Genomic DNA, 25,985 nt, shown 5'->3' with positions numbered 1-25,985 from the left:
TTTATCCTGGTTGGTGTCATTCAGAGTTGTGTTACTGTACAAAACAAGGCCACTTGTTTACACTCAAACTATTTTACTCTGTCTCTGTGCGCACCTGGAAAACTCATCCCCTTAATTATAGAGTGACTGAGTTGTGTATTTTGGATATACTGCAAAAGCATTTTCATGACAATATGTTTAAGATGTCACGTCTCCGAAAGGGAAAAGCACTGAACGCTTTGAACACTTCATGGAAAAATAAGATATTAAATATTGCATATGGCTTTAGTGGCGCTAATGAAAAAACTCCTTTCCCCTGCTGTCTCTACGTTTGGCAGTGGTGCGGGAGCATTGTGAGCTTGCCAGGATAATGTGTCTCTTAGCTTGTCGAGTTGAATTACTGCCATGTCAGAGTGCCAGGTCTAGGTCACAGTTTGTTAGTCTAGTTCAGGAGAGGGAGTAAAAAAACTGATGTGAGGGTCATTGTTTGATAGTCTCTAGGGGTGGTGGAGGTTTCTCTTTTGCCGATACTGCTGATTGAGATGGAAAAGAGATCACCATTTACAGCTCTACGGGTGTTGAAGTGCCTCCTCTTGCCATGAGTTTGTAGATATAAGAAATGTTAGATGAAGTTGTTGGGAAAGAAAGATCTGGCTGAATAACTTGGATCCACTCTTAGATTAATTGAAAAACACATTTGTTATAGTTGGATGGTGAGATTTCATATTTACATTTGAGTTCAAATCATTTTCCATTTGTGTTTGTTTTTTCTTGATATACCAGCATCTTGTTTTACTAGCTGCACTGTAAATGATCCAAAGTCACAAAATACAAAACTGACCAAGATCAATTTCGAGCATTCAGTGTAAGTACATATCAACACCATCTCCCAGACAAATCATTATGCAGTATAAAGTAGTGCATTGTAATTGGATGGCCATATTATTTATTTTGCATTGTGCCCCATTTGCTAGTGGTGGTACATCTTTGTGCTTGCATTTAAATGTAAAATTAAACACAAATTAGTTCAATAACCATCCAAGTGTTTTAGAGTATTATGAAGAGATCCTACAGTACCTATCCTGAGAAAAACAGTGGGCCAGAAAGCAAGCCTAGCTCACCCTAGCATACACCAAACCAATTAATATACATTAATTCCCATCATCTCTGATTCAACCATGGACAGTTGGGCTAAATCTTGTCAAATCATTCACTGAACTGACCCAGGTTGTTTATAAACTGTGCTGCTAATAGAAAGTAATGTACCAGCCAAAATGGTAGACTAGTAAAAAAATCATGCTGTGATTTCCCTTTCACATACCAAATCCATAAGAGTTCTGACTTTCCACTTTCAAAGAGAGCTACACACGACACGATGTGAAGTTATGGGAGGATAAAGATAAGATGGTAACATAATTATTCTGGACATTACATTATGCTGCACGTCTGATTGGCCCTCTGAATATTCAGTTTAGGTGACCATAAACATTTTAGGTTGGAGAAAAAAATACGGTATTATATCTATTTGTCATATTTTTCATTATATATATATATAGATATATGCCCTTTTCATAGGCTTCACTATAGTTTATCTGTATTATATGTCATTACACACTGAAAACCAACTGGGGGATGATGAGAACAGATGATGCCAAAATGACCTCTTTTTGGAGACCTTATTTGAACTAACTGTATGAAAGCCTCTCTCATTTGCTCTGCTTCACTTTATCAGAGTTGGCCTTTGTAGAGATAATATTTACATATTGTACGATGATTTGATAGAGTTTTAAAACTAAAGCTGTATTGTTTTAAAGGAATATTCACGTTTATTCAAGTTCTTTGAGGTGAACCTGAAACTTTTTCCATTTGTGCTATGTGCTATCTTAATTTATTCTTCACCACTAACATAAATACTAATATACACACACATTATATCTCATTTGCACAAATCTCACATGTGTTTTCTTTACTGTGATTCCCAAAGTATTTAAATAGACCTTGTGGTTGCAGAGATATACTTATTTCATTATGGGTATGCCATTTTCAATCAGAGGACTAAAAACCAGGCAAAGGGCTCAAATGGTTAATTTGTGTATCCATGTTCATGTTGTATTACTTTTGCATTACTTTAATGTTTTGGTGGTTACAATTGGCCCACAAAGCACTTGGTTTATGGTAAAATATTGTAGTCTTGAATATCTAAAGCTCAAAAACTGAAAAATATGCAGGGCAATTATCTTACTTTTTAAAATTAGAACAGTGCTTTAAACACTGTCTGTGAAAAATTATCAGAAGAACTAATGGAGGTTTCATGTGCAAGTTTATTACTCAGCATTTGCAATATAAATTTTCAGGTTCAAGTGTCTTGAGAGTTAAGCTGCAACAGATCAATAATAGTCTGTATGGATGAACAGAAACATGAGAGTTACAGACAAAGCTCACTGTTCCCTCTCTTACACCATGAAGACCCATTTTAAATGATAAAGACCATCTTCAGTGTTTTTAGGGGGACTACTTGCTTGTCATTAGCTTCAAGGTTGGTCATTTTTGAGTTTGCATACTTTTTTCCCTGAACTCTGGCTATAAAGTTTAGGATTGTAAATATGACAGATAAATGAGGGGGAAATATATATATATATATATATATATATCAGTGTAGGACTTTGCCACATGGGAAATCTGATAGTGATCAGTCGATCTGTGTCTGACAAGCAAACATTAGTGCTCATTTCCTTTCATTTTCTGTTTTAGTGTTTCAGGGCAGATAACACACCATATAAAACCAAAGGGATTAGAAAATTAGGGAAAAAAATAAGACTTATTATCAGCTCCCAAATAAAAAGAAGTACAGATGCAAACAACCAAAATGAAGAGGTGAACTCAATGAACTGCTTCACTCAAAGAGGCATCGTCTATAAATCTGAGCCACCTATTGAGTCTAGAGTTGAGATACAAGCAGGCACTTATGCACTCCCTTAAGTGTCCTCATAAACCACATTGTTTCCAGCTCATATCCCCCTTCTCCCTAGAGGCGGGCAATGCCAAAAGTTCCCCTCACAGCTCTCCTCCAGTGGGCCTGTTTGGGGACATCTGCTGCCATGTCCAAATATTGTTTTTGGCTGAGCCATTGCTGGCTGGGCTGTGAGAGAATAGAGCTGGGAACTATTTTTACCTCAGTGGGATAGACTATGTTAACATGAAAAACAATGCTCCTCTCCACTGGTCTTCCAGCTGCAGAGCGGCACAGCAACTGCTGGGGAGTGCAAGCTCACAAAACATCGGAGTGTGCTCAGAGGGCAACCCTGTGGTGATGACAGTATGCAGAACCTTTAACCTCATATGTTCTCTATGGTTTTGAGTTGTGCTATACACTTTCTCTTGATGAGGAAAGCAAGACCTTTCAGTTTCATTGGATGTTTCCAGTAATTTTGATCATTAAAATGTCCACGAGATGGTAAAGATATCTATGTGCATGCAGTTTGATACATCAGGAAACATTCAGTCATATTTTAGGTCAGTAAGTGCCAGCTATATGTTTTACTAAAAGGTTCCCTACATTTACCTGACATATATTTGATAAACATACTGCACATAAAGTAATGAATTATTTTACTATTAATGCACTCTTCAATATTTGACTGCACATTCAGTGACCTTGCTTTTAAAACAATAAAACATAATTTGCCTGAGTTGGAGTCCCCAGTTACTCCTCTGAGACTCTTTAGATCTCTTTTCTTCATAAACCTATGAAATCTCAAGTCACATTTCACATCTATTTATGTTGCAAGACAAGAAGAGTGTCCTATTCCATTTCTTTTATGTTCACAATGGACATCTTGAGGCCACAGTAAATGCAGGGATCTTACATGTTTCAGGGCACTCACAGGAAATTATTCTTGGGCTGAGTAATTGAAATGAAAACATTGGGAAGGAAAGACTGTGTTTAAAAAGAGGACATAATGACTGCTCAAGTTGTTTTTCCTTCACATCATATTACTGTATTAATAGACTTCATCTGTTCTAGATAGCAATGGAAGAAAGTTATGGGTCAAAAAATAACAATCAATTCATCAATCACTTCCCAAGAAAAAATATTAAAGTTGGTGATGACAAAAGAAGACTGAAAAGAATATGAGTCTCAAGACTCGCAGATTTCTATTGACTTTTATACTTTCAATGTCTCACTGCATTTTCTCTATGCCTTGAAGCAGTTTTGTATGTTTATTTTTAATTAATTCTTTTTTTTTCAAGTGATCATCATGTTCATTATCCCAACTAGATGGCTGAGAAAGCATTTAACAAGCATAACCATCTAAAATCTGATGATTGACCAGGGTATGTAAAGCACTCATATACATCCAAAAAACAACATTGAATGAACATCAAGAAAACTCTACACTCTACTTTACTCTTTAAAGGTATGTATTTTATTGGACTTACACACAGCAGACTGGGTTCAAGCCTACCATGCAGCCATTATGTTTTTTACATAACTTTATACTTTCATCTGTTAATCACAAAAGTAGTTTGGTTTGATTTGGGAGAAACTCTAAATACCAAATTAATAATCTTTTGTCTTCCAATTTGTAACCCAAACTCTCCAAATCCAAACTGATATGTTAAAACAATGCTCTTTTAAACTCACAGACAACCCTTTATCCCTCTTTGCAGTGGTTGGGTTATTATAATAAGCAAACTGAATGGAAAATACACATTATTGATAAAATAAATTATCATTCCTCCAGTATTAATAAAAACACACTATTTGTGTTAAACAGATTCAGAGCTGGGAGTGGAACATGATAAAACACTTGTACACAGCAAAAACAAATGAATGCAAACACACCACATTGTTTCTGGCCTTTTAAAAAGTCAATTTATTTGAAGGCTAGATATTGCTACTACAGTGTTCTTACACAGCTAGTTACCAATCACAAAGGGTGCCGTGTAACCAAGTTGTTATGTCACTGTGTAGACTGATACTGCCTACTGGAAGTATTCCTAGTTGTTTGCAGAGTCAACAAACACCATCATCAGAGTTTGACCCTCATCCAACTGGCAGACAGTCATAAACAAAACCTTCCGGGAAGGAACAAACTAGAGATTTGTTATAAACATGAGGGGAAAAAGGATAGATCAGATAACATTAGGCAGGAGATTAATGATGCAAATACAATAACAGACAACATAAAACTTATGTCTGCACAGTAGAAACTAGTGGAAAGAAATAAACATCACTGTATTCAATACGCTCATTTAACACAGTCTACTTTCCACAAATAATAAGTTATTATTAGCACACTTCACTCCTGATCTATTTGTTGGTAGTCTTTTTGAAAATTATTCTATTATTAAAAAGTTAATTAGACCTTAATTGATTTTTTATATATATTTTTGTAACTACAAAAGGCAAAGCTTTTGTATTTGGTTTGTACAACTCTGTAAAGTCTGAACGTAGCCTGGTTCAAATGATCAAAAGGTAGGAAGAAGGTGGACTCAGCAGTCCAGAAACTTCTCTAAGATTAACATTTTATTTTCCATCCTGGGTAAATAGTACAATCCAAAAAATATCAACCTGGAAACCAGTCATGCATGTCTCCTCTTTTCCTGCCTTTGCTCCCAAAACTGACAACTTATAAACATAATTGAAGACACACCTGTTTAGAGTAAACATTTCCTCCAAAAGCCATACACACAGAAATCTTATTTTACTCAAACATTAATAAACTAAACAAACTCAAACAAACTCTGTCTACAGGAAAAGAATACCAGTTCCAAGACATTACTTCAAAATAAGTCACCTATACAAATGAAGAAACCACAAAAAAAGGAAAACCCTCCACTTGGTTTTACCAAATGATCTAATCTGTGAAGTCATCTACACCTGTAGTCAGGAAGTGCTGGGTTGGCCCCTCCCAAATACCTATCATGCAAAGTGGATCCAAACAAAGAATAATGTTAAATATGAACATAATGACAAATGCAACACAATACCAACACAAACAACCCGGCATATTGAGTGTAGCAAGGTTACATGGCAACAGAAAATGAAAAAAAAAAAAAAAAATTAAAACAAATATGAAATTAAGGTTAATGTAAAGGACAATCTGACCCACGTCATCACAGCATCCCACCTCTAAATAAAGTTTTATACAAAATTGTCAATAAATTTTCCAGTAAAAAATAAAGTTAACAATTGTGTTACCACTTTTACTAATAAAATGATACTAAAGACAAATATAATCTTTGTAAGTGAAACATACAGCAGTGTAAGCAAACAAGGAACAAATCAGTATGACAGGTCATACATTATAAGTTTTCTTGCAACTTCATAGATATGCACAAAACTGCAGACTCAGGTCCTTAGTCTCAAATGGGGCTGAATTAATCTCAGATTACTCTATCAACTGGTCCAAATTCACAGTTCTGCCCATTAACTGTAATTTCCTGAATATTCCCACAACCACATTACAGCCAGGAAATATAAGATACCTCAATATAAACATTTCCCCCAGGCTTTCAGATCAAAACTATCAAAACAAAAAAAAATCTATCGAGGATGATCTCACATGGTGGAATGCTCTACCCATTTCACTGTTGGGGAGAACTGCCGTGATTATGACGGTTTAAGTCACTAGACTCTTACATCTCTAAATTTCTTTGGAAGAAAAAAACCATCACATATTAGCTTAAAAACTACAGAAAAGTAGAAAAAAATTGAAATTCTGGAAGACTAGATCTACCCACGTTAATTCCTTACACTGCAATTTTAATTTCTTGAATTTTAACTATTTTATTATTAGCTTTTTTTCTGTTTTTATTTTATTTCATTTCTTTTCCTTCTTTTTAAAGTTTGTTTTTAAAGCACTTTTAATTGCTTCCTTCACTCCACTGCAATGTTTGTAATGTTTAATGTAAAACACTCTGAATTGTTTTGTACGTGAAATGTGCTAAACAAATAAACTTGCCTTGCCTTTCATTATTATTTTTTAGTCAATAGGTTACCTCACCCATTAGATGGCCCATGGTCAGCTCTAGAACAAGCACTTTGGGGGAATCTGGAAATGACAAACTTGTCATTTATTAAATCAAATCAAATCAAATCAAATTTTATTTATAAAGCGCTTTTCATGCAAAGGCAACACAAAGTGCTTTACATAGTATAAATGAATGCATATTAAAATGAAAAAAGAAAATCACAGAACAAAAACAATAAGCCATTTACACACCCAGTTATGCACAATGATTAAACATTCAAATGAGCAACTTATACAATATTTAACTCTTTATAGAACATGTTATACAGAAAAAGGATTGCTCCAGAAGGGTCTTGCACCATCTAACATCTGTCACAGTGCACAGATAACAAACCTGATGCATGCACTGTGGTTTTGTGCACCAGCACAAAACGAGTCTGGCTTGAGATGTGCAAAGACTATCAACATGGTTCAAATGTAGAGCTTTTCCCACTCTATGCATACTAGATCACCTGGGTGATATTAATATGGAAATTAACACTACACATATGGTCTTCACAGCTTTTCGTATCACAAAGAAAATTATTGAAAAGGAAACAGCCAAAGCATTAATCAGTTCAGAAATCTCCTCTGAGAACACATCAGTAATGAGATGATGTCTGCCTCCTCAGAACATCAGCTGCATGAATTTCATTCTTTCTGGTCCCGTGTGGTTAGCTCCATCACTTAGTGGTGGTGGTGGTGGATTGTGACCTCGCCCCTCTGGGGGGCTGGATGCTGGCTGGGGTGGTCTGGAGGCGGCGTGGCTCTGGTGGTATCTCCAGGTGGGATTCCAGGCTGCACGCCATGATAGGGATGTGTGCCTGGCCTGGGTGAGGGGCTTTAGGTGGCCACTGGCTGGTGATTTGCAGAAGTGTGGCTGTGCTTCTGGTCGGTTGATGCTGGCTCTGGGCCATGCAGGCTCATCTAGGGTGGGCTGGGTGGGATTGGCCTGTGCTTGGAGGATCTGGGTTGGCTCAGGTGTGCAGCTGCAGGGCGGGTTCATAGGGCATCAACTTGGGGCAACAACTTGGGCATCGGGGTGGGTGAATAATACTAAATTATACTTAAGAATAATACTTATATTTATAAAGCTCAGCTTGGCAAAAGAAATTTGTTTGGCACAACACAGTAGCCAGACCAGCACTCTGCTTGCCATGATGGACAAGTAAAAACAATAAATGCACTGTTTGACAGAGAAATACTTCTATATACTAATGAATTGTTGTCATCTGCTGTTTTAGGTTAACTGACTTCATGAAATACAATAAGATGCTGTTGTAAATCCACAGTCAAATTACAGCAATTCATGACTTTGTCAGTTTACATGAAATGTTCCACTAAGGTTTTTCTCAATGGAACATTATTAGTTGTAGTGTTTTATACTAAAGATGAGATTGTTGGAAACAAGATTTTGATGTTTGTTTTTTCTTATGAAGTGTGACATCATTCTAATCTTACAAGTTCAATTGAATTTAATATCAAATTTACTTTATGTAGCTGTTCTGTTTTTTTTAAAAACTATTGTTGCAAGAAACAGATTGCACCTCAGCCAAGACAGTTTGGTCATAAACTGCAGTCTTCATCTGTGTTAGATTAGACAGAAGTCACCACCACAGAAATACCCAGTTATCATCTCAGTATTTTATCCTCCCCTGATACAGGCCTGAGATGTCATGGACAATGGTAGAAGTACCCCTGGAGACATGTCTCGGCTCATGGGCTGCATTTAACTTTTATTACCCTTGTAGATGGATTGGCTGCTCCCCACCCCTTATTTGGTGGTGCACAGTGTGTATACAAGAGGCAGTGGTTGTAAAAATGAAGGCAGCATGGCTTAGTCTGCGCGGAGCCAGGTAACCGAGGAACACTTTGGCCAATTTGCCAGAGCTGCTTTCCTAGTAACCATGACTCCTGGTTAATTTTGATGTTGTTTTGTTTTGTTTCTTTGTAATTACTCATTTAGTCATTAAACAGTAACTTCTGGACCTGCAGAGTTTGGTGTGAATAAAGGTGCTGAGTACATATCAAAAGCAACTGGCTAACAAGGGTTAACAGAAATCCAGAGTTTTAAAATGATCACTGATGTAATTTTAACAATGCATTAAATACTTTCACAGGGAAAATCCAGTTCTAACCCTCATTTAAACTATTTGACTATTTGTTTAAAAATGCAAACTTCATATTAAAAGTAGAATTTTATTATATTTAAATATTCTAAAATCTTATATTCACTATGAATATTTATTGCATGCATTTCACATGATAGCTCTCCTAATCTGCAACTGCAAGTAGCTTCATTGCTCAACAATTTGTCATGAAAACTTGACAGATTTTTGATCAAAGTATGAAAATGTGAGCAATTTGTTGCAGTGTCTGCTAATAAAAATCCTGGATGAATGTGGCCTGCAATAACATTTTCAACTGAATTGTGTACAGGTAAAGTTAATGTTGGTTTATTTTTCCATTATGTATTATATTTTACCATTTAAACTCAACATTGACAACACGGCTGAAACATATTTTTATTCACTCTGAACATGTGAGTACAGATGAGCGCATTATCAATAGAGAACAACAGATTTATTGTAATAATTAAAATACGGTCTGTTATCATTTTCCATTAAAGTATCCAGTGTGATATATAGATTTACATCAGATATGTCTCTGTACCACAACCTTGTGATGCTTTATGAGGAATGACAAGATTAAATAGATGTATGTTACAATGAACTGTCATAATTCCCTAATTGTTCAGAACCTAAATAATATAAACCAAAAATATAGAGACAGATGGTCACAAGAAATTGGAATTGCAACATCCTACAAAGCCCCCTAAGGAATAGAGGAAGATTTCTTTCTTTTGCATTCTCCTGCAACATTTTTGAATTACCACACAATACTTTTTGTCATCTGACAGACACTGAGCCACAAGAGTGTGCACAGTCTGTTAAAGCCGATGAAGATGAAGCAGATGAAGGAGTTTGCTGTAATCAGAAATGCTATAAAGTATGTTGCTGTTTTACTGTTTTAACTGTAAAATGTGATTAATATGATTTATTGGTGATTTATTAAATGAACTACAATTTCCATTCATTTTCATGACTGAATTGTTTAACTGCTCAGTATACTGAATACTGTGTGGTACCTGATGGATATTTGTTATTTTGTATTTCCAGAAGGAAAACTCCAACACTTACAATCCCAACAAAGTGTTATTTCATTCAGTATGTTTGGGAACGTAACGCATGCCCCTTTAGTTCAGCCAGTTACAGAAAAATATTTTTAACTTCATATCCTTTAGTCCTTAGTGGGGTTTTTTTTGTGTGTGTGTGTGTGTGTGATTTTTTGTAGCTGAAAAAAAGCAAGGGTTTATGGTTTGCCAAAGCAGAAAGTAGAGATTGTAATTTTCTTTGACCTCTAATTGTGATTTATAGTCCCAGCAAATAAAGAAGACTGTTACACGAAGAATGATTTAACAAATTTTAGCCAATAAGTTAGATGCTTCTCAGTTTTAGAAAACATTTACCAGTTGTTTTGGTTCTGTATTGCTATTTTTTACAAACAAGAGTCAACTCTGGGACTACAAATATTTTTTAAAAAGGGGTTTGCTAGCATAAAGTGGTTTGCTGATTCTGTCCTGTCTTGGTCCCACTACACTCCCACATCAAAATGTTCAGTTGTACAGCAGATATAACTACACTATGCCATGAGAACTATAACCACTACACACAGGTTAGTTAATTTGGACTGACAATCTGCCCAGAGTGCATCCTACCTCTCACCTAGTAGCCTCAGGGTTAGGCCCCAGCCCCCATTGCAACCTTGCAATGGAATAAGCAGGAATAGACATCAGATAAACACTCTGCTTGCAACATATAGAGTGTGGGGGTTTTTTCTCACTTAAGTGGCTTTAAATGTTTTTGGTTTGTGTTAAATTAGATCCAAGAAGCACTCATTATATAACTTTAAAAACAAGAAAAATGTTGACATTTGTTATTATTTAACAGAAATGACTGTTTACTGGATTACAGTTGCTTTGCTGCTATTATATTAATGTTGTTTTTCAGGTTTTTAGATGTCAGGTATTATAACATGACCCAATGACCAGAAACTCATCTGGGAAGTCATAGTTTCCCCAGAGACACTCCTCAGCTGCTGGTACACCAATGTGTTTTGACCTTCCACCCCACTTAAGTGCTACACCTGACATGTGACCTCTTTCTGTGACAGCAATGATTCTCTGCAAATGGGAAGTTCATTTCCTAAGAGGATGGAGCCCCACCTACACAGTTTTGGCAGTGCCTCAATCTTTGTAGGTCTATCCTTTTTGTTTATTGCACTTTCCTATGCAGTTGGGAAAAGTGATTTTTACACACAACAATAATGAATGTGTCACACATTTGTTGTGTTGAGAAGTTCAGACTATCTGTGTATATGTACAGCTTTTAAAGAGATGACAAACACTGCAGAGTGATGATTTTGCTGACAGCCAAGGTGTAGATTCTCCATTGTCCTGTTTTACTGACACCAACTGTAAAAACAGGAAATTTACAGAAGGTGGTAATTGAAATGGCATTACTTGTATACATGTGAAATTTCTTTGTGGACTCACAGCAGCAGTAGAGAACACATTGAACATTAGACATCTGGGCAAATGTGATGGACATGTTTTTTGTTTAAGATACTGTTTAGATTCAGCAATGCAGGCCACAGACGCACACCAAAGGGTTAACATGTGGAGCTCCCGGGCAGAAAGGAAGAAGTAAACAAAAAGAGCTGAAGCGTCTCTTGCCGATGAAGCTGAGGCGTGACCCTTAAGATAGGCAACGAGCTATCATGAGGGCGTCTCCCAGAGTGACTGGCCAGGAGAACAGAGCAGTCTTTGTCAGGGCTGTGTGCGAAAAAACTGCTGAGCCAAGCAGACCCTCAAGCACCTCCCACCCCTACAAACACACACACACAGCCTCTGCACACATCCACCCTCCCCTTCCACCTCAAGCTTTTTTTCTTTCTTTCTCCCAGAAGACACACACACACATATACACACTTGTTCGTATTTACCAGCAGTCCCAGGGGAGAAGGCTTTCACTCCAGCTGGTGGGAGGTTAAGGAGGGGAACACAGGGACTGTTTTGTGCTTAAGAACTTAAAGCTATGTAAATATGTGGTTCACTCCGGGATGCATGTTAAATAAAATCAGTTTAGACAATCTGCACTGCACTCTTCACAACATCTTTTTAGAAGAACTCTAAGTTTGTGAGAAACTATTGGTGTTTTTACTGTCTGCTTGCTGTCACTAAAGTTTTGCCAGAAGCAAAAAAATCTTTTTGAATGAATATTGGTTTATTTGTTGTATGAGCAAAATGAAAAGTTTCACCTAAGGTTTTATATCATCTGTAGAAAGGAGAACAAAGAAAAAGTCAGCAGGCTTATGTGGTCATGAAACACGGTGCCCTCTGAAAATTACAACCAGTTTGGAACTATGATTTTACATTCCCAGTTTCAATTAAGTTAGGATATAATGTAAAATGTTAATAAAAACCTAACATAATGACTTTCAATTCTTATAAGCCAATATTTTATTTATAACAGGACATAGAAAACATACTGAATGTTAAATGTGGCAACTTTTTTCTATTTAATGGAAAATATTAGCCCATCTTGAACCTCATGGCAGCAAAATGTGTGAAAAAGGTTACAAAAGTGCCATCACAGGCAACCCATACAATCAGAGATGCAGGCTATTGAACTGAGCACTGATAGCAAGCTGGATGGTCGCTCTCCTCTTTATCAGGTGGACACATCATTGCTAATTTTAAATTTAGTGGGGTTTTTGTTGCGAGGAGTTTTCCACTTTGTCTCAATCAATTCAACAAAAATAGTTTTTTGGCCCAGAAAATATGACTTTTCTAGATTTTTTTCATATTGCTTTTTTAATGCTTGATAGAGCTTTAACATGCGTCTGTGAATGGGACATTTTGGAAGTGTTCCAGAGTCCATTTCTATGACAGTATCATGTTTCTTTTTAATGAAGTGCCACCTGAGGAACTTAATATTGTGGAACTTTCATTATGATATTTTTGACCATGTCCCATAAAGATGTGTCTAGACTCTCATAATCATTTGATGGGATTATGTAAAGTAAATGATGGACAAATTTATAGATGGAGTTTTATGCAGACTGCTAAACCTTTATCCATCTTTCCCTCTGAGAGACTCTGCTCCTTTCAGGTACTCAGTTCTCAAAAGTCTTGCTCTGTATAAATGTAATCATCATATCAATGCTCACACAACATTGAAGCAATGCAATGGTTTTATATCGTTACAAGCTTCTCTAAATACAAGTTTCAGCTTTCCTGTTGCCATATGCGTCTGCTACACCCAACCCCTTTTACATATGAACACACTTCTTCTGTGCTACCACTGTCTACACAAAGCAACTGCCTGGGGGAAATTCAAAGACAGAAAAGTGGATCACAGTTAATATAATATTCACCTTCCCCCTAAAAGGGAAGAGCTTGTAAAAGATAAAAAGCAGTGCTGAGCTCCAAGAATGCCTCTAGGCTTCATGAAACACTCCTGCTAAATTAAAATTTCAATGACTGTCAGGGTTAACATGCTGATGTCTTGGTATTGTTACTAATTCTGACACCAGAGGCCTGTGAAGCTCATTTACTTTATATAAAGGTGAATTCATTGCACAACAAATCATGTCACATGTCATTACTATATATTTTTTAGTTTTGCATAGGATTTTACACTAGGTTACACGAAATGATGACACCAGGGTGTACCTGTACCCAACTCTATCCCTAATCACCTTAGCATAAAAAGACACCCAAAAACTTTAAAATGTGTGCAATATGACAAGCAAAAAAAATGCTCAAAATGATGTGCTACCATGCCATGATTTGTGAAGGGATGTGCACATAACTATGTGAAATGTGATCTATAAATGCCTGCAGTATTTCAAAGGTTGCTCTGCTTGTTTGCCCACAACTAAATCTAAACTTTTGTAGTCCTGTGACTTTCTACAGCTCCTTTATCGGCTCTGAGTCTCCACTTATTTGACTTTTATCAATCGGTCAAAAATTTTTGTTTGCTTTAGGTTTTGTTTACAGAAAATGCCTGCCAAGTCTCAAATCAAACAATCCAGTTTAAATGTTTGTGTTTCATGCTAACAATTGTATGACACACGCTGTGCAGGGAGTGCTAGTGTTATGGTGTGAACTGTGTGCCTGGTGAGAACTAATATACTGTCAATAGGCTGCACAAACCTAAAGCATCACGTTATTTTAGTCAAAGCAAATGTTGCCTGTGTGGAATGTAAATGTTAGGGCTAAACAAAATAAAATAGATATAATTCTTTGGAGGGAAAATTGAAAAAGAGCTAACAATCATTTCAAGAAATAGCATATTTATGCTGTTGTATTATGTATTATTTGTGCTTATGCATCATATCTAATATGGTACACAGCTGCAGTTACCTATTCCATGTGGTGAGGCGATATTACGATGAAGTGTATATGTTGTATCTGCACACCATGCTAACTTGCAAAAAAAGTGATTAATACAGTGTTGTAATGTCTGGCTTGTTACTAATGATAACTCAATACCCAGTATTCTGACAACAGACGTAGATCACTCTGCTGATCTGTATTTAGACAGAATTGTGTTATTTCCTTTTTTGTTCCTACTTCAACACCCTTCACTCATACTCACTAGCTATTGTTTGAAATTTACAAAGAAACCATGCTGTAGACTATACATAAAAATAAGCATAACCACATAGCTCATCCACTATGAGCATCTAGACTCCGGCCTTCATGACGTCCTCTCAGCATGACATCAAACCAAACATTTTCTAACTCTATACATCAATAAACTTTGTTACACCCTTTTCAATTTATCTGTCCTAACTGAATTGTCTTTGGTAAAAAAGAAATGAGGCACAGAACATGTCAGTTATCCATAAAGTTTTAATGAAAATAATAATAAAAAAAAAAAACAGCAATGTACCCATTGAACAATAAAAGAAATTAAGAGAAGTTGTAAGATTTTGTGAGCCAAGCTCTTATGTACAGCGTATTGCACTAGAAAAAGAACAAACATCCCCCGTCCTCCTCCGATCCCTCCATCGCTCCAGTGTCCTGCACTGTTTGAAATCCATGCAGGAGAAACAGAGCAGTCCCAAAGATAACACAGCCAATGCTTCATCACAAACTGCTACATCTGGACTGGGTCTCACTTCATAGGACACATGAATGTGAAACCTTTGAGACCACTCTGAACGTAAAGAAAGCAAGGTGAAGACAATACAAACTGTGTGTGCGCTGAGCACAGGTGTCTCAAATAAGTTCCATGTATTAAAAGAGATATTGTATTTTTCACTCCATTAAGTTACATTCAAACCCTTAGGATACAGATTTCTTTTTTTTTTTTCCAGGAATGTTGTACATGCATTTTTACTCCATTTACATATATTGAAAAAAGCCCTTTAACTGAGTGACACAGCAGACTTGGCAATATCCAAACTCAAGAATGAAAACCATTATAGAAAACCAAAATTCATGTTGTTGCAGTTCTGTCTTTGTATTCTTACAAAAGATTATGTAAAACATTTAAAAATCCTTTATAAAGATAGCAACAGGTGTCAAATTCATGTCTAATGTATAAAAACACCAAATCACAGCACGTGACAGTAAAGATGCACTCTTTCTTGGTTTTTTTTATAAAAACAAATTGAAAAAGAAAATCAATATTAAAGACACTGAAGGCTGAACATAAACGTTTCACTTTAGGTTGAAATAGTGGTTGGTAACGACAGGCTCAGATCAACACCACACTGACCGAGTGGCTGTTTAAACCCATCTCAAATAAAATAATACTGGGCACCATGGTGGCTCATTCCTCCTTCAAAAGGTAAACCTGCAGCCCTACCAGATTAAAGATAATAAAGCACGAAAACCCAGACAAGCCAGGCCGATCCAGCATATTACAGATCTTTAAAAAAAGTTTCAAGAATCTAGAGGGGAAGTTCAGCACAGGAGTAGAAAGAGAGGTGCAAATACAGTATACAGCTAAAAATATGTTTTTACAGTGCATTTTACAAACAGTTGTTTCTGATAATTAGAGGGATGTTGAAAATTGCCATTCGTGCTGAGAGATGTCAAAGGTTGAGCCTGTGCCTCGTGAGCTGATGTGAGAAATCAAACCGAGTTTATTTTGATTGTTTGTTGATCTCACAGAGCCCAAGTGAAACGAGAGCTGTGACCAGTGACTTTGGGTAATTATGCCAAGTGTTGATGATAATGGTGTGGCAGGTCTCTTACTCACAAGGCACATGTTTGTACGTTTGATTGTCTGTCGTTCACGTGATTTATAAAGACTCACACCATTTGTGTGAAGCACGAGGCACATGGCTTTAGTCCAACCTCTCCACACACAGGCTTCAAACGAAGCAACTGAATGCACCTCAGTAATGAGAAGAAAAGGACTGTACACACTCAGAAAGCATCTATACAGTAGCACTGGGCAAATATACACAAAATAAATTAGAATAAATTACCTTAAAAGAAACAAAAACAAAATGAAACATCTTATTAACAACAGGGAGTAGTTAAACATGGTGGGGAGGGAGTGCTTAGCGCTTTGGACTGCTGATGAGAGTGTGCCACAGCTATCTGAATTGGCTCAGCGTTCAGTGTTTGCAGGAAACAAACGTTTGGTTCAGCTACTCCTATTAAAAGAGAAAAAAAAACCTGACAATCTGTAACACACTTCCACGCTGAAGAGGAGTAAAAGTGCTCTGCTTGTTCAGCATCGTCTAACAGCAACAATAAAACAAATGCAGAGTTTTTCCCAAATACAGCTCCGAATAAGAGTCAGAAAGATAACATGGCTGTTAACTACTCCCTGAAGGGAACATAAAAGAGAAAAAAAAATCCATCAGTGTCTTCAAAAGTTCATGTCATGAATTAATATACCAAATGAGGAATCTTTAACATCATGTTTAAAGTCCTTAAAGACTTCAGATTGACGAACAGTGGCTGTGTTGGTGTGAAATGTTGCACAACATGGTAGAAACCTTCCCAGATGTGTATCTGTGTGGTATCAAAAGTGACCTTTAAACTGTACAGAAGCTGTCCTTAACTAAGTGAGGCTGAAGGTACCACTGGCAGTTTGACATACCTCAGACACGTGTTAGCACATCGGGTTTGAAAGTGTGCTCAGTGTTTCCAGCTGGAGAGAAAACAAATAAGAATGCATCTCTATGCCGTAACCCCAAAATGTTTGTCTAAAAAAAAAAAAAAAAAGGTTAATAAAGAGGTGTATTTCACTGAGAAACTATGGATATCAGATTGATTGCAAATACAGCTGATCTCCACAAGTATTACTTGTTCCACTGGCTTGAATATTGCTCGCCCTTTAAATTGCTGATCATCTCTTTCACAGGCAACCCACAATGCAGCTGAGGGCAAAATTGCGATTGTCTACATAGCCAGAGAAATAAATGCTGGAAACCTTCGGAGAATGATGACATTTATCCTAAGCTTTTCGGCTGATTGTTTCCATTTCCCTGATCGTTATCCCACAAGTGAGATTTCTTTGACTCTTGTTTGTGCTTATTTGGTTTCAGAATTGATGCAGAATTTGCAGACAGTAAGCAAACGCTCCAACAGACACATGATCGCAAAACGTGTCAGATCTCTCAATTATTAGATCAAAATATCTTCAGTACACCTTATTCAAGTATAAATGCTTCATATTAACAGTGTCTGAATCTTCACAGTGGTGTTGGAGGTCACCTCTAACAACATAAGTGGTGCTGGAGATGGAGATGCTTAATGAAAAAGGTTGATATAATGTCCCCATGTCTACCGTGGAAGCTGGTAAAACATGCATATAAACGGACCAAAAAGCGCCACACTAGAGTGTTACAGCCATTTTCAAATTAACCATTGTGGAACAGTGAAGGGTGGGTATAGGTCTTCTTTTTTTTTCTTTTTTGAGACTAAACCAGAAATGTGCCCTTGAGTTTTAAAGTCAGTTACATCAGCACAAAAATACCAATGTCCACAGTCTTCTCACCTAAAAGTGGCCTAATGTCAATTTTTTTCTCTTTTCATTGATTTATCTTGATGCAAAAACAGCATGTACTGTGGCAAGAGAGAATAAGGCATTCCCTGGATTGATGGAGGTCCTGCAGGACTTGGGACACCAAATAAAAAGAGGAGTTCACTGTACAAAATAGTTAATCTTACAAATATTTCGAAAATATCTCTTCAAACACAATGGCTTCTTCTCAGAGAGGCAAAGAAAAAAAAAAGTAATCAGTCTCCGTCCAGCGGTGACCATTGTCTTCTTCATCTCATCTTCATATTCAATTAGGAAACAAAATCCAAACCCGTCTTCCATCTTACAGTGCCATCTCTTTAAGTCCAATCCCTTGGTTCCATTTAGAAAACAAGGGCCAATGCGAGGGCGCCAGCAGGAAGTCCGTTCATCTCTGCTCGCCTCTCAGGCGGGGGACGAGAGCCTCTCTTGGAAACAAAAAGGCAAAAACGGCCATCGTAAGGCGCATCCACACAGGCAGGTTTTGTCTCTGGTGCCTCATGAACTGCAAAGAGGATGAGAAAAAAAAGATAGATAAGTTAACAGTATCAATGAAAGTGGACTGTGAAATCATAATCTTCATGCTTGTCAGTTATTAAAGTCAATACATGTGCTCCGATTTCTTCACAACGGGTTTTTTGAGGTGAAGTCTTGTGAACTGTGGTAAACCCTGTGAGTTAAATCCATATGACCAACTATGCTGGATGTTTCCACAACAGTGGTTTGTGTCTAGAAAACATGTCTGTCACACGCACATGCAAATACACTAGTTCTGTTTTTTCCAGGTACCATAATTTCCAAACAAAAACTAAAAGTGATCTCTTATTTGTGGAAGTGAATTTAAATCAGGATTTTAACTCCTACAGTCTGAGGACATCTGAGGACATCTCCACTTGACATGAATTTTTCCTGCCTACGCTCCCACTCAAAAAAATATAGTCACATCATGACATGCCTAAATGTACCCATGTAAACGCTGACATGGACTCAGCCAAATGACCCAGTCTGTTAACTTAAAAGTCCCTTGACTTTCAGTCAAACTGCTCAAAGTGAACAGTGTCTTGTGTAACAGCAAAGTCAGCTGAATAATTGTCAAAACAAAGCAAAACTGAAACTGCTCTCTGCTATGGAGCTCCCAAGTTCTAGCTTCCTTTTGCATCCCAGGGTTTCCTGACCCCCTGCCCTGTAGGCCCGATCCCGTACAGCTCCCACTGACTGTCTGAAACAGCCGCGCTCAGATATTGCAGCCTGTTGCATAAGCACTCTTATTATAATCTTTTTTTCCCCGCTCTCTTCATCTAGGTCTCTACCAGCCTAGCAATCAGAGTCTGCCACAGGCTATTTGATGCAGAACTAGCAGACTCAACTGAATTGAACCAGCACCGCTAAATGTAACCCTAATTGTCCCTAATTGCCTTAATTCTACACTGCTAAGCTTATTTAAACACTACCCTAGTGTTTCACTTGAAGCTCATCTTTCTGCACTCATTTGTGTGGGTAGTGAATAACAGTGTATAATTTCCCTGCCTTTTTTTAGCTTATTAGGCCTTAAATGATTACAAAAAAACTGACAATGTGTGTGTTTGCTCCTTCACTCAATGTTAGGTTGAGTTTACTGGCCGAAAAAGTGAATTAGTCCACAAACAGTCTGTTTCACACAGATAAAAACCCTGATATTAACCCACACTGGCAACTTCTGCATTAAAAAAAAGCAAGTAAAAACCAGCAGGTACAATACAGGCTATTTGATATAATAAAGGATACATTTTTATTGTTTTCCTTTAGTAATACAAAGGTAAAAACCCACCCTAGCACAGGCAAGAGACAAAACAGAAGAAAAAAAGTTCTCTTATCTCTGTGTCACAGAGTCTCACACACAAACCAAAACACACACAAACACACACACGCTGATGCAGGCAGCGGGACAACTGAGGTATTGTGGGTAGCCGTCATGTTACTGGCTGTGTCTATAAGTGTGTGAGTCAGAGTCTATTTTTAGATCAGCATATAAACAGCCGACAAAGTCTACCCAGACACAGCCGTGCTGCTCACTCTTGTTTGTGAGCGTCTATCCATCTCACCTGCTCCTCCTCCGTTTTTGCAATGTCATTCACAAAACTCCACCCTCGTATCGCTTTATTTCTGCTCTGTCTTTCACTTTGTTTTCGTCATGTCCTTTTTCTCAGATCTCTCCTAACCATGCACGGAAGTGTTTTTCAAACACCATTAACACATGGCAAATTAATTGATCTAAACTCTTGCTTAACTTAAATGAACTTAAATTCCCTTAGTCATTTCCCTTAAGTCTTCCCAACTTTCAAACCTTTCTCACCTTTATGTGCTAACAAAACTCATTTAAGAAGAACTCATCATAGACAAAGATGGCTCTGACTAGGACATCAAACTTGTACTCAACACCAAAATCTGCTTTTTTCATCTTCAGTTTCTTACCTTTTTCTTCTTTATGAAGTAACTAAATTGTGTCTTTATAATGACTTTTAGAATTTTCCTCCAGTGTTGCCAAGAAAGTGTTTAAATCTATTTTTAGCCACTGTGGGCTGTGGCTGTTTCAGCTGCCAAATTGTTCAGTCCCTTTCCTACAAAACCTGAGCCACAAATTGGCACAAAGCTTTGATTTCTGTCTCTAATCAAGCTGAAGTTGACACGCATATTCAACACAACAGCTCAAGTCAGCAAAATACAGTTTATAACCACAGAGCCTGCCGTTCCTTGCTGCTGACAAGCATCAGTGGCATCCACAACAGCCAAACAGAGTATATAGGTATGATCCACTTCTTTAGTTAATTTGTTATTACAGATGCTAGTGTGGGCAAGTGTGTTCAAGGTCTACAGCTCGGTGTTGGGTGAAGAGTGAGGTTAGTCTGGCCGCACTTCACCAGTCATTAGTAAGGCTTACCAGTTCAATATGATCATGATGGAGCTTGTCACCAATCTCCCGAAGTTTGCGCCCAATTTCCACCTCCACGTTCACCCCCGCCTGCTCCTCTGGCCTCTCTCCCACCGCATCGTCTTCTTCCCTTCTGTCTTCTTCCTCCTCCTCCTCAACCTGTATCTCTCCCCGGTCCTCCATGGGTTCAAACTGAGCGGGAAAATGTGAGCGTAATCCAGCGTTGCCTTTAACAAAAACACCAAGATTCCTAAAACTTAAGCAGCTGTTTGAGTAGTAAAGAGTTATACTTTAATAAAAATCCCCAATGTTTAGCTTTTACAAGTTTGACAAGACAGTGAAAAAAAATATATATATATGATCAAGCAGACTATCTTGTTTCCATTTGATGACCTCAAACAGTTTTGTCTGTCAAACCAGGTCAAACATTCAACATAAATGTGCTGGCATAATGGTTTCTGAAAACCAAACAGGCTTTATCAGATCTTCTTGTAAATGGAAAAAAATCACATGGTAGGCACTCAAAGTACAAATGAAGAGTACACAAACAAAAAAGAGGGAGAGCTATGGAAGGAGGAGAGCGCAAACACCTTATTAAATCAACAAGGTCCTTGGTGAACTGCCACTTTTTATTGAGCTGTGTCACTGAGTTTACTCACTGCCTCTGGCATGGACTTCTGCAGTCATACCATTTGAAGGAAAAACTTTTTTTTATAATCATGTGTGCAGAATGTCCTGCTATTCTGCCTCACAGTGGAGCGTAACATCTCTAAGAATCTAAGTGCCATAGAGTGTGTTTGGAGAGAAGCCAAGTGCATGACATTCATTATTGGTTAGATCACAATGAAGGACAACATAATACCAGTCAGTGGTGTTTATGTATCAATGATTTTAAACCCAGAACAATAGGCAGCTCTCACACGCCGGCACTGAGTCAACAAACAAACAACATTCTGCCTCAACATTCATTAAATTAGCGTGATGTCACACTGATTTGATTAGACATGGGAAAATGTTATTAGATTAAAACTGATGGCCATATTAGTGCTGGTATGAACCTTTATGTGTCTATGAAAGTATTGTGTTTTTATTTTATTTTCAAGAAATTCTTGTTTGAAAAGCAGAAAAAAAAGAAACTGGAATACAATTACCATCTATCAAATTTAGGGTAGTAACTTATTTTTAGGGCTTAATATAATGAAGATAATTGTTATACTACACAGAAAACACACAGTTTCATAGAATTGCATATTTGTTGAGTTCGAAGCGTGCATACATACTACAAATGGATCCCACAGCTATGTTAAAAATAATTTATGAGCCTGTTTTGCTCTGATAATTCAAAAAGGAACTTAGTTTGTCGCAAAATTCAACATCAAAGAAGCACTAGTCTTTTGCTCTCATTGACAATTACAAAATCACATCAACGGTTTGAATCAGTTGGATCTCTCAGGACAGCTGTCAGTAGGAGAGGAGGAGGAATGACTAACAGGCAGAGTTTACTCTGCATGTACATCATGTAGTGATCACATCACTTTAGTCGGCTTACAATATCTCATCCCCCTCCTTACCGTGAAACGGTATGCGCTGCTGCCGGTGTATTCTGCAAGGCAGTGTGTTAACGCTGTTGTTGTTGTGGCCCTGTGACGTGGGCACGGCAGCAGTGATGGCTGTGAGGGCTTGTCTGGCTGCAATCTGCGTGGCTTGGTCTTCGTATTTGAGGTCCCTAAAGGGCGTTCCCCAGGACTGTGTGATAGGCCGGGACATGTCCTCCTCCTCATCATCCATCCAACGCCTCAGCGGTAAATTCCCTGAAGAAAAAAAAAGAGGGGGACACAAGGCGGAAACTTTAGAATGACTCTGGATTCAACATGCGTTACCGTGACTGGGATTTTTAGCTTGCAGGCGATCTTAGTGATTTGTTTTAAAACCATACAAAAAGTGCCAAATATCACCCTGTTATCAGTAAGAACTTTGCCCCCTGGCAGATGGAATGATCTCATCCTATCTACATTAAATGGAAACAAATCACTAGTCACATAATGCTCCATAAGAGGCTTATATTATGTGCTGGAAACACACTGAAAACAAACAAGCTGAGGTGCAACATTGCAGAAGCAGATATTTAAAGACAGGTAATAGCAAAATTCAGATGTAACTAGGGTATAGGTTTTTTAAAGTAGTGATGAGCAGCACCAGGAGCCAAATAAAAGAACAGATCCAGTATAGAAGGACCGAATGGACAGCTAGAAGTGTTACGCAAGATTTCCAACCCTCCTGCATCATATTTTGCCAAGCTGTTTGCGATAATGTGCCAAATTGTAACAGAGTGCCAAAAGATCTACCACAGAGGCTTGTTCCCCCCTCAGAATGAACTTAAACTGAACAGTGTGTCACACAGTAGAGAGCAGTCAGGAGATTAGGTTCCCCATGCACGATGCCACTACTTAGTATCACAATCTGCTCTAGTTGTTCCCTAATCTTAACCACAAAGTCACTGGATAGCTGTCTTTCTCGTCTACTCAGCAAAGCACACACAAACACAGCTGTGGACAGAGTGTGAGTAGAACCAATAGTCTGGCTAGACCGCCACCGACTACGTGCAGCAACTGTTTCATGAGAGAGATAACAAGTTTCACTCCATCCTCAACTGTGCCTGCTGGACGCAAATGCGCCCACTCTCTTCCTCGTTGGCTGTATGCCAAAATAGGAACTATTGTTATATCATTCTGTCAAGAGTGCCTGTCTTTTCCTTTTGTTGTGTAAGTGGAGATAAACGGGCAGATTTGGCAAACGCAAAAGTTGAAACTGGATACACTGGTATTGTGTTTACGGAGCGAGGCTGCCTCAGTCATATGTCTTTGTGAAAGTGTCTTTTTAGATTATGTCATATCATTTGGAATCAAAGGCTGAAACTATGTCTTGAAAAGCAGTGGAAAAATACAAAGACTTTGATAACCACTACAAGTTTAAAATGTCTCTTTGAATGACTGTAAACATTAATTATAACTGAATAATACATCATTTGGCCTTCATTTTTCAACTATTCAGCTACATATATATTAATACTAGGAGTACAGGTATGTTTACAACTTTACAGCGAGTTTTACTGATACCAACTGTGCACTTATGTTGTCTGTCAGTGTCAATACAAGCCCTGTCTTGAATTACCGATGGCAGTCATCACAGGCCTGGCACGACTACCACAGTTTCAGACACATAAAAAACAAACATAGACAGGGAGGCACACAGAAAGACAACACACATCACACAAACACACACACACACTGCCTGGGGCTGCAGGGAGGCCTGGCAGCCACCACAGTGATGGTCAGAGGCTCAAAGCCCCAGCAGAAAGTGGCTCCCTCTGCTGCACCATCTGTGGATGGGCTCTCTTCCATGCAAAGCTGGGCTGAGGCTCAGCAGCTATTTCACCTACTGCTGTTATAGAACTACAGTTTCCAGACATTGAGTATGTGCTACTGACATTCTCCACAAAAAGTCTGAACCCTACTTTTCCTGTAATTGGAAAAAAATAATAGTGAGAGTGGCATTTTTTTGCATTTGCAAGGGAAATTACATTTCTGTTATCTTGGTAAACAGAGGGTGAAATCTGTTCTAACTATACCAGTAGGAAAATCACAGTTATTATTATCATCATTATTATTATTATTATTAATAATAATAATATCATTGCATGGTTCGTGTTGGGTGTCTGGAGCAGTATAGAAGATTTTTTGAGCTTTTATCCGCCCCAATAGCACGAGATCCCGGGTAGTTCAGCGCGTAAGCTCGCGGAGCCGAAAAGCGCATCATGCCAATACAACATCCACAGCAAACTGGCACTCGTTACTTATAATGACAGAATCAGTCAAAACAATATGCTAACACATGGCAGACCGAAATGACAACAACCACAGCTAAAGCAAAAGCGAGCTTCAGCCCCTTTATTTTCCGTGTTCTTGTATGAAACAACAACTTAAGAGCAGGTTTAAACTCTTCTCATAATCGTAAGTGGTTCACCAAATCAGTTGTATTTCGGGCATATTTAGGAGGGTGTTTCGTCGGCAGTTATTTCCATTATCATAGCTTGACACATTTCTCCTCATCTCGCCGGACAAATCTTCCTCAAAATAAATACAAAGACAGGTCTACTCACTGGTAGCAGATGTTAAAGACTGCGTGAATTACTCACAGAACAAGCCCTTACACTGTGTGCTGCAATCCTTTCATGTCAAAATATCTGCAATATTCTATTTATCTGTAGTATAATGTAATAACAAAAGTTGCAAACCAGCGATGGTGAGTCAGAGACGGGTAACATCAGCCGGGACGTGAAGTAAAAAAAAAAAAGCGCGAGAGATGTTGAATCCCACCTGTGACTTTGTCTCGGTTCTCCGTCCGTTAGGACTCTGGTTTAATGTGAGGAACTGGACAGAAATCTTAATCTACGAAGGCTTTCTGCCATGTGCCAAACGCCTCCATTGACCGCTCATCAATTCTCTGCCCGGGCATGCCCCGGCTGCCCGCAACATTTTGCCAAAAAACTCCCTCAACCACGAAGCACGCGAGGCAGTGTGACGTTTGTAGCTTTCAAATGAGTAAAAGCGAGCATTACACTCACCGCCAGGAAATGCGTTTTCCGTTGTAATCGGTGGTATCTTGACAACTTGCTGTTACCTTATTGTGTACGGACCGCGGTGCTGAGACTGGTATCCCTCTTTGCATTATAACCATTCGTGGATGTTTGCTGACTTGAGAGGGGTTGTTTTTTTTTCTTGTATCAAAATGATCCGCCCTCACGGCAGTAACGCCCCTTTACAATAATGTGAAAGGAACAGAGTCAGCGGCACTGTTGTAATACAAATTAAACACATTGAGGTATAAAAATGCATGCAAAGCTGTATTTTTTTTAGTTTTATATATTCTGTAGGCCTACGATATCTTTGCTTTGGGTACTAGTTA

The 25,985-nt window shown here is 38.1% G+C and overlaps 1 protein-coding gene across 2 annotated transcripts; it reads right to left on the bottom strand.

The window, feature by feature from the left end:
* Nucleotides 1–15,390: 15,390 nt before the first annotated feature.
* Nucleotides 15,391–25,769, bottom strand: LOC121634046 (bcl-2-modifying factor-like). 2 transcript variants are annotated; one of them, XM_041976443.1, is made up of 4 exons: nt 25,645–25,769; nt 22,592–22,831; nt 21,030–21,247; nt 15,391–18,617 (listed from the first exon to the last, which is right to left on the bottom strand). In XM_041976443.1, the coding sequence occupies exons 2-4, from the start codon at nt 22,806–22,808 to the stop codon at nt 18,501–18,503; spliced, it is 552 nt and encodes a 183-aa protein (XP_041832377.1). In that variant the 5' UTR covers nt 22,809–22,831; nt 25,645–25,769; the 3' UTR covers nt 15,391–18,500. The 2 variants fall into 2 exon arrangements, with proteins under 2 accessions (XP_041832377.1, XP_041832376.1); XM_041976442.1 differs by lacking the exon at nt 25,645–25,769 and adding an exon at nt 25,397–25,474.
* Between the last annotated feature and the right edge of the window lie 216 nt (nt 25,770–25,985).

This window comes from Melanotaenia boesemani, chromosome 22 (assembly GCF_017639745.1).
Source record: "Melanotaenia boesemani isolate fMelBoe1 chromosome 22, fMelBoe1.pri, whole genome shotgun sequence".
Classification (NCBI taxonomy): Eukaryota; Metazoa; Chordata; class Actinopteri; order Atheriniformes; family Melanotaeniidae; genus Melanotaenia; species Melanotaenia boesemani.
Note: the sequence above shows the minus strand (reverse complement) of the source record. Positions and strands in the feature narration are given on the sequence as shown.

Bases quoted from the DNA above. Each gene is read 5' to 3' on its own strand.
- LOC121634046 (XM_041976443.1), bottom strand. From the start codon at position 22,808: ATGGATGATGAGGAGGAGGACATGTCCCGGCCTATCACACAGTCCTGG. The intron at 21,248-22,591 runs GTAAGGAGGGGG...TTTTTGTTAAAG, and splicing joins GCAGCGCATACCGTTTCACG to GCAACGCTGGATTACGCTCA. The intron at 18,618-21,029 runs GTAAGCCTTACT...TCCTCTTTGCAG, and splicing joins ATCATGATCATATTGAACTG to TTCATGAGGCACCAGAGACA.